The sequence below is a fragment of the Ruditapes philippinarum genome, unplaced genomic scaffold (genome assembly GCF_026571515.1).
Source record: "Ruditapes philippinarum isolate M1 unplaced genomic scaffold, ASM2657151v2 ctg9865_1_1_1_1, whole genome shotgun sequence".
Classification (NCBI taxonomy): domain Eukaryota; kingdom Metazoa; phylum Mollusca; class Bivalvia; order Venerida; family Veneridae; genus Ruditapes; species Ruditapes philippinarum.
The window spans coordinates 5,598-14,691 of NW_026853315.1; the positions used below are offsets into that span (position 1 = coordinate 5,598).

The 9,094-nt window shown below is 33.2% G+C and overlaps 1 protein-coding gene across 1 annotated transcript; it reads right to left on the bottom strand.

Annotated features, from left to right (window-relative positions):
- Positions 1–6,774: 6,774 nt before the first annotated feature.
- Positions 6,775–8,399, bottom strand: LOC132736476 (P2X purinoceptor 7-like). The gene is made up of 3 exons (XM_060723620.1): positions 8,227–8,399; positions 7,523–7,744; positions 6,775–6,928 (listed from the first exon to the last, which is right to left on the bottom strand). Exons 1-3 carry the CDS (start codon positions 8,397–8,399, stop codon positions 6,775–6,777), a joined length of 549 nt encoding a protein of 182 aa, XP_060579603.1.
- Positions 8,400–9,094: the final 695 nt, after the last annotated feature.

A 9,094-nucleotide genomic window follows, 5' to 3' on the forward strand; every position in this document is an offset into this window, starting at 1 on the left:
ATTCACTCTGATGTTAAATCTTTCTTAGATGAAAAACAGGTAGAAACTTTAGAAGAAGCTGCCCGTCTAGCTGATGATTATTCTTTAACCCACAAAGTCTCATTTATAAATAAAGGGAAGTCCACACCCTCACATTTTAATTCCAAGTTCAGTTCTGGTAATTTATCTGGCTCATCTAGTCAGTCAAATACTCCCAAACCAAAGTCATCTGATGAACATAAAGGTCATAGTCCCTTATCTCGTCCTACATGCAATTATTGCAAGAAAACTGGACATCTTATTTCTGATTGCTTTACCTTAAAAAGGAGGCAGCACCAACGTGATGAGGCCAAACCCGCAGGTCTTACCACTTCAAGGTCTGAACCTCAGTCTTGTATTGATAACAATGCAATTTTGAAGGTCAAAGAACCCAAGTCTGATTCTATAATGGAGATTTATGAACCATTCCTTTCGGAAGGTTCCGTGTCACTTATCGGTGATACTTGCCCACCTTCTCCTATTAAGATTTTAAGAGACACAGGAGCTTCTCAATATCTTATTTTAGCAGATACACTGCCTTTTTCTGAGAAGACTTCTTCTGGATCTAGTGTCCTTATTCAGGGTGTAGAGTGTGGTTTTTCTAATGTCCCTCTCCATAATATTTATTTGTCCTCAGATTTTGGTAACTGGGCCGGTGGCTGTAGGTATAAGATCTTTCTTACCCTTTAAAGGTGTTCATTTATTGCTAGGTAATGACTTAGCTGGAGATAAGGTAGTGGTTAATCCACTTGTAACTGACACTCCTTGTGTGGATCAGATACCTGACCCCATTGAGCAGGAAATTCCTGACCTTTAACCTTCATGTTGCCGTTACTCGAGCTATGGCTAAGAAGGCCATTCAAGATTCAAATATTGACTTAGCTGATACTTTTATAGGTCAGTCTTTTGATAATGAAATAAATTTTACTCTTACTCCTACTCTGTCTGAAACTCAGACAGATTTTTCAATATCTGATTTTTCTACACCAAGATCTAAAGATCAAGGTCATGACACGCTGTCAAGGTCACAGCTTATCCAGGAACAACAAATGATCCTGAGATTTCAGTCCTTTTTCAAAAGGCTTTTAGTGAAGATGAAGCTTTACAAGTCCCTGTTTGTTATTATGTAAAGAATGGGATTTTAATGAGAAAATAGCGACCGCCCGATTGTCCCTGCTGAAGAAGAGTGGACTGTTAATCACCAAATTGTGGTCCCTAAATCATATCGCCAAGAAATATTAAGCTTGGCTCATGAAACACCCATGGCAGGTCATTTTAGGTGTTAATAAAACCTACCATAAAATTCTCAGTCATTTTTATTGGCCTGGCCTTAAAGCAGATGTATCTAGGTACTGTAAATCTTGTTCATACTTTGTCAGATGGTGGGAAAAACCTAACCAGACAATACCTAAAGCTCATTTACAGCCTATTCCTGCATTTGATGAACCTTTTAGTAGAGTTATTATTGACTGTGTAGGTCCATTACCAAAAACAAAATCAGGTTCTCAGTACTTATTAACTATTATGTGTGCTTCTACGCGCTTCCCTGAAGCTATTCCTTTAAGAAATATTAAAGCAAAAACTATTGTCAAGGCTCTTGTGAAATTTTTCACATTTGTTGGTTTACCTAAATCAGTACAGTCTGATCAAGGGTCAAATTTTATGTCTGGTATTTTCCAGCAGGTCATGCACGAGTTAGGAATTACCCAATATAGGTCTTCAGCCTATCACCCTGAAAGTCAAGGTGCATTAAAAGATTTCACCAGACTCTGAAAAATATGATAAGGTCATATTGTTTTGACAATGAAAAAGACTGGGATGAAGGCATCCATTTATTGTTATTTGCTGTAAGAGAATCTGTTCAGGAATCTCTTGGCTTCAGCCCTTTTGAATTAGTATTTGGTCACACTGTCCGAGGACCCTTAAAACTTCTAAAAGAGAAATTCCTGTCTGAAGATAACATTTCTTTTAAATTTGCTTCAGTATGTATCAGATTTTCGAATAGGTTGACTAATGCATGTGAGTTTAGCTAGACTTAATTTAAAATCAACACATAGTAAAATGAAATCAAGGTATGATGAGAATGCTCAGGGGAAAGAAGTTTTTTTAACCCTGGTGATAGAGTACTTGCTGTGTTTACCTATACCTGGAAAACCATTACAGACAAGATACTTTGGTCCTTATACTATTGAAAAGAAAGTCAGTGACCTTAACTATATTATTAATACTCCTGGGAGGCGAAAGCAAAAACAAATGTGTCACATAAATATGTTAAAAGAATATTTTGACAGAGATAGCACAATTAATAAACCTATATCTCTTGTAAACTCTGTTCCACAAAATCAATGTTCAGTTGAATTTAATAATTATGAAAATTTTGAAAAGTCTGATCCTGGTTCAGCAAAGCTTGAAAACTCTGATATTCTGAAAAATCTGGATGAAAAACTTGCTCATTTAGAAACGTCGAAACGAGATAAACTGAAACAGCTTATTTATGAATATGACATTTATTTCCTGATATTCCCACACGGACTGATAAAATACATCATGACGTCATTCTTGAAAACTCTGAACCAATAAAACAACATCCATATAGAACAAATCCTGTAAAACAAAAAGTACCTAAGACAAGAAGTTCAGTATTTATTGGATAATGACTTTATTGAACCAAGTCAAAGCAGTTACAGCTCTCATGTATTCTGGTACCGAAATCAAATGGAACATATAGAATGTGTACAGATTATCGTAAAGTGAACTCTGTAACAAAAACTGATTCATTTCCCCTATACCAAGAATTGATGACTGTATTGACAAAATTGGGAAAAGCAAAGTATGTAACAAAGTTTGATCTTCTAAAAGGATTCTGGCAAGTTTCCACTTACTGATAGAGCTAAAAGAAATATCAGCCTTTGTAACACCAGACGGCTTATGTATCAATATAAAGTCATGCCATTTGGTATGAAAAAACTCACCAGCAACTTTTCAGAGCCTTATAAACATTGGTAATATCTGGTCTACACGGATGTGACGCATAGCATTGATGACGCAATCATCTACTCTGATGAATGGGAGGAACATCTCAAAACTATACGAGCATTCTTCGACCGACTTAGTGGATGCTTTAATTGACATTTAATCTTTGCAAAAGTGAATTGGTGTCATGAATTTAACAGTTTTAGGACATGTAGGCGACGGGTAAAAGTTAAACCCAATGAACTTAAGTCACAAGCCTTATCTGCTGACATTCTCCTGTGCCTACTTGTAAAACAACTGATGCGATTTCTGTATGCAGGTATTATCGTATATTTTGTAATAATTTTTCGTTATTGCAGAACCATGACAATTTACTAAAGAAAAGAAACAAATTTCATCGAAATGACCAAAGTGTCAAAATGCATTGACAGCCTGAAAGCCCATATTAAGAGTCACCGTTCTCTTGGCACCAGATTTTAATAAAAAAAAAAAAAAAAAAAAAAAAAAATAACTTAAGTTAGCTGTAGATGCTAGTGAACATAGATGCTGGAAGTGTATTGATCCAAGAAGACAACAATGGTGTTGACCATCCTGTTTGTTACTTTTTCTAAAAAGTTTAATGAACATCAGAAAAATTACTCTACTATAGAGAAAGAGTGCCTTGCTCTTATTCTTGCTATTCAGCATTTTGAAAAGTTTATCTAACTTCTTCAAAGTTGCCTGTTAATGTCTGTAGTGATCACAATCCCCTCACTTTCTTGCATAAACTTAAAAACAAAAAATCAAAAGGTTGTTGAGGTGGAGCTTATTTTTGCAAGAATATAGTCTTGACATTAGACACATTAAAGGGAAGATAATTGGATCCCTGATGCGACTTTCACGTGTCTAAAACTGTTATTTGCAGTATTTTAAATTTAACATTTATATGATATGATTGATTATTTTTTGTTGTTGTTTGCTATTGTTTGTAATAGCATTTATATGATATGATTGGTTATTTTTTGTTGTTGTTTGCTATTGTTTGTAATACATATATATATGAATGTATAAAATTGTTTTAACATTTCTCCTATGTTATTTGTAAGTTACATTGTTTGGATTTATGTAAAAGAAATATTCATTTCATTCTATTTCTTTTTCTTGAAGAGGGGAAGTGTTATGTATGCAACATATTACATGTATATAATTTATATCTGACCAGTTGGTATTTCCAATATTATCATTGTTCTATTTTTAGAACATTAACTACATGTATGTACTAGAACTTTCTTAACTGTTGTAGAAAACTCATGCATTATATTAAGATAGAAACTTCTGGAATGTTCTTTATTGTTGAAGTTGCTAGATTATGATTACTTTAGAACACATTAGACGTTTCTGGAATTTTCTTAGTTAATATATATAAAGTGACATTTTTCATGACCTTTACCTTTTAAGTCATCAGTGATCTATTAAGTCATCAGTTACCTTTTAAGAAATCAATATATTTGGAGTATTATTCAACTTGGATATAAAGTGAATTATTGGAGCTTGGATTTTAAAAATAAATTATTCTTGTGGATTTTATTGTGGGAATTTATTCTAAAGTGTTCTTGGATTTAACTTGGATTTAACTGTGCTATTCAAAAAGGATCATTCCAGGATCAGATAAGACATTTTAATTTTACATTTTTATTTGGACTTCAGGTATTTGTACACAAAATTTTGTTATTTTGATTTTCTTTATTAATTTTTCTGTAATAAATTTGTTATTGTTACAAGTTTGTTGCTGGCTTTTCCTTCTCGGTACGCCTGGCTCGTAACAACGCAAAATATATCTCTATTCATTAATTTGTCAAACTCGTGCCACACTTTCTTTTAGTACTTTGTATATCAATACTATTGAAGAGCCTTAGCCTTTACATGATGAATATCTTAAAAGTTCCGTCAGATTTGATATGTGCCAGGTAATTTGTCAGCACAGATCAAATGGGTAGAAGCGTAGTTTTTCTATGTGACATGAATTAACTGCATCCATGAAGAAGAGGAAATATAAAACAACAGAATTAGTTGATTTTAAGAGTAATTTCATTTTTGTACAATTATCTCTACAACTTTTCATCGAGTTCATTTGATAAAGTATAAATACTTAACTCTACATATAGCTTCTTTTATCATTCATAGTCAATGTGAAGATAATAGTTTTAATTTTGTTTCAGGATACATTACATATTTGATGGTGTACGCAAAGGAACTGCGTTTGAGAAACACATCATACAGAATGGCCAGTGAAAAAAAGAAATCAAAGAAAGACCATGACCATTGGCACAGAGTACCCCCCAAAAGACTTAATTTACCTAAATCAACTTTAGTGAAAAATCACATTTCAAGATTTAACCGCTAAATTTAAAACAACATGTCTCCAGAGGAGCCAAAATATTTAAAAAAAAAAACTTAAGAAAATGTACTTAGCTTTAAGAAAAAGTAGAAATATTCCAAATTCAAGTAATTATTTACTTGTCATGTGTACTTAATGAAGTGGGATGCTGTCTTTGTGTGATACTTTCTGGTCAAGGTGACCTTAAATGTGAAATGTATGAATGCTAAATTTCTAGAGAACTTTTGAACTGATAAACTTTTAAAGTGTTGCATTACACAGTTTATGTACAATTATGTGACCTTTCATTTGAATAACATACATTTAAACACAAACATTGGCATGTTCTCTTTTTGTTTGTTAACAAATATGTTTTAGTTAAATCTTTATTGTGTCATTAAGGAATATAATTTAAAACGCTAGACTTGTATTTGTTAGTTACCAACCACCCCAAATTTTGGAAGAAACATAACTTAGATGTTAGTTTATCATAATCATTATTCCCTTAATCGACTCGAATTTCTGTTTATTTTTTTGTACCACACCACCATTTAATGTGACCCTTAACCACAGTTTTACAATACCCTTTATAGGAATTTAAATTCTGCTCCTTTTTTCCTCAGCATTATCCAGACTTATTGTTTTATTCATCTGACTTATACAATGCATTTGTAATTTTTCCAATCTAAAGTAATTATTTAATTACAATTACCTTTCATTATTATACTAGGAATTAGAATTTATAGGAATCGTTTTTATTCCACTATCATGTATTATCCCTAGTTGAGCACTCTGTTTCATAGACAGCTCTTATCAATGTGTCTTGTACAGAAGAACATGAATGTTACTTTCAACTTGTTTGCATCTTTTTTTTTGAAATGAAAATAAATATTTTAGTTTCAACAGTTTGTTCTTTTTAAGATCCTGTTTGTAAGATATATAATAATATATAAAAGTTAAATTGACAGACTTGGCACATACATGTACTACCTTGACCGTGGGCTTTTTCCTATTCCATCAATACTATCCAGTTAATACTGACCACTACAGAAAGGAATGTATAGTAGGTCATTTTATGTGCATTTAAAGATGAGCATTAGGTGGTAAAAGGTTTAAATTTTTGATAATTTGGGATACCAGCTGGATTATAATTTGTGTCATTGGTGCAAACTTTAACATTTTCTTATGGGAATACCACTCACCATATGGGTATTTATTGACTGATGGTCAGCATTTCATAAGTGGCAATAAAACATGGACATGGACACATTACTTGGCTTCATTCCTGAACAGTTTGCTTTCAGTGTAAAATCGTTTTTGACTATTTTTGCAAAGGTTTAGAAGGGGAAAATAATTTATTCAATAACTAAAATGATAAACTAGTGTAAATTTATTTCCACAATGTACAATACAATTTAAAGAAACATCTATTGTGGGTATTGAAACCCACTGTATTGCTCTGAAGGGAACTGTGTTCTTATGGCGTTGACTGCACATGAAGGAATAACGCGCCTACACTTCTTTGAAAGTAATCCGTAGACCCATCTGGTAAAATGCCTGTAGGCAAGGTATCGATACAACCTGAAAACATAATTAAAAATTAGTATCGATACAACCTGAAAACATAATTAAAAATTAACATTTAGATAAATGAGCCGTGTCACGACAAAACCATCATAGTGTGTTTGCGACCAGCATGGATCCAGACCAGCCTGCGCATCCGCACAGTCTGATCAGGATCCATGCTGTTCACTATCAGTTTCTCTACTTGTAGAGTTGGTAGGCGAACAGCATGGATCCTGATCAGACTGTGCGGATGCACAGGCTGGTCTGGATCCATGCTGGTCGCAAACCCATTATGTTGGTTTTGTCATGACACAGCTCAAATATTCCTGTGATTTGAGGAAACTTTCTTTAAAACTAACATATCATTTGAAATTGATAAATAAAGTTAAGATTAAGGTGCAGTCAGCGATTTTAGCACTGGCCCGGTGGTCCATGAACAGTGAAAAATAGTTCGGGCCAGTGAAAATTTTAAGAAAATTTAGTAATAAATTCAAAACTGGAATTCGGGCTCGTCGAATTCGGGATCTTAAATTCACTGAAATTGACTGAAGTTGAACTTTTTTGAAAAACAGATACTTATTACTGTACACTGATTGAAAATTAACTCACTCATGAATTTCCTGATTTTCTTCTCTTGGCCCATGGTCATGAACAAACTCGTAATAGGAGGTTTCCAACACATGGATGTTCAGGCAGTTTACCTGGAACTTCTCATGAAGGGTGATGCAGGGTACCCCTTCTGCCTCTGCCTTCCCATCAACAATGTTTGTCGATTGGCAGCACTTCCTCCCATTGGCTGAAGGCAAGTTAACACAACATCCACATTCACACCTGAAAAAAGTAATAACTGAATAAAATGGGTGCAAGTGAAATTATTCAGGCGTCCTATAAAAGGATTCATTTTTGTCTGAAAAAATCGGATTATCCTACAAGTCTTTTTATTTTTGTCAACATGCACTAAATTAATAATTTACATTTAAGTTTTTTTTAAATTATTATCTATGCATACATGTGCATACATGTAACTGCCCGTGTAGCTGTAGGTATGTGTGATTATCATTATGTTCGACCTAGTTCTGGCTTCCATAAATTTATATGTCGCTTTTATTTTGACGTTGCGACAGTAAACAGGTCAAGCAGAACTATAAAACCTGTTCGCTGAAGTATCTTTAGCTATGTTCGACCAATCTTGCAAATTCGTGGACTTCTAGTTATTGTTAGATTCTAATTGAATAATTGCAGTAAAATAGTGTGGTAAAATGTAAGATTACTGTCAACAATTAAAAAAACAATTTACACACAAAAACACTGACCAATCATCTAAGTTTCCGATGTAAGAATCATCAGAACTGTTGTCAGAAGAGTCAGAGTCAGACTCGCTCTGCTCTGCTTCCTGATTCTGGATTTCAATTCTTGGTTCAAACATATACGGTAGTATTTCATGGACATCGTCCTCATAAAGTTCCGATTCGTCAGAGAAATCCATGAGTTTACTAAATAGTAGCAGTGTTTAAAGTTAAATGATCCGTGATTGTTAACAGTTTCGCTATGATTTCCAATATGGCGGCGTGTCCTAATTTCAACAATGACGTCACAACAAAGGGAAGTAATTCATACAAGCTTGTAAAAAACGGTGCGTTATGCCAACTTTTACCTGGTGATTTATGGTATAAAGCGGAGGGTTATAATGTTGCAAACGAGTTTAATCTTCTTTTTACGTAACATACTTTGATATTATGAACTAAACCAGATCGTTAAATTTGACCTTTAAATATTATTATTATAATTATTATTATTATAATTATTATTATTATTGTTATTATTACTACTACTATTATTATTATGCGGACCAAAATGATTTTATGCAAGGAATGAGAAGGATTGATAACTAAATATTTTCTAAAAGAATTTATAAATATTTAGCTGCCTCTAACCATGAAGCATACATTTTATTATCTTTTAACATGATAATGAAACATAGCTATACACTAGTTGTTAACATTTAATTCACCTAACGCCTAATCGTATTTCAAAAATCACTTTCATGGCAAAATAGACAATTAAAGTAACTTAACAAATCTAGAACATTTTAGTTGTAAATGGAATATAGGTAACTTGGTATATTAAGGAATAATTTAGTACCTGTAATTCTGTGTGTCTTGGTCACCACGAATTTCTTGT

Excerpts from the sequence above, each read along its gene's own strand:
- LOC132736476 (XM_060723620.1), bottom strand. The coding sequence starts at position 8,399 with ATGGATTTCTCTGACGAATCGGAACTTTATGAGGACGATGTCCATGAA. Across the intron at positions 7,745-8,226 it reads ATCGGAAACTTAGATGATTG|GTGTGAATGTGGATGTTGTG; the intron begins GTCAGTGTTTTT and ends TACTTTTTTCAG. Across the intron at positions 6,929-7,522 it reads GAAAATCAGGAAATTCATGA|GTTGTATCGATACCTTGCCT; the intron begins GTGAGTTAATTT and ends TTATGTTTTCAG.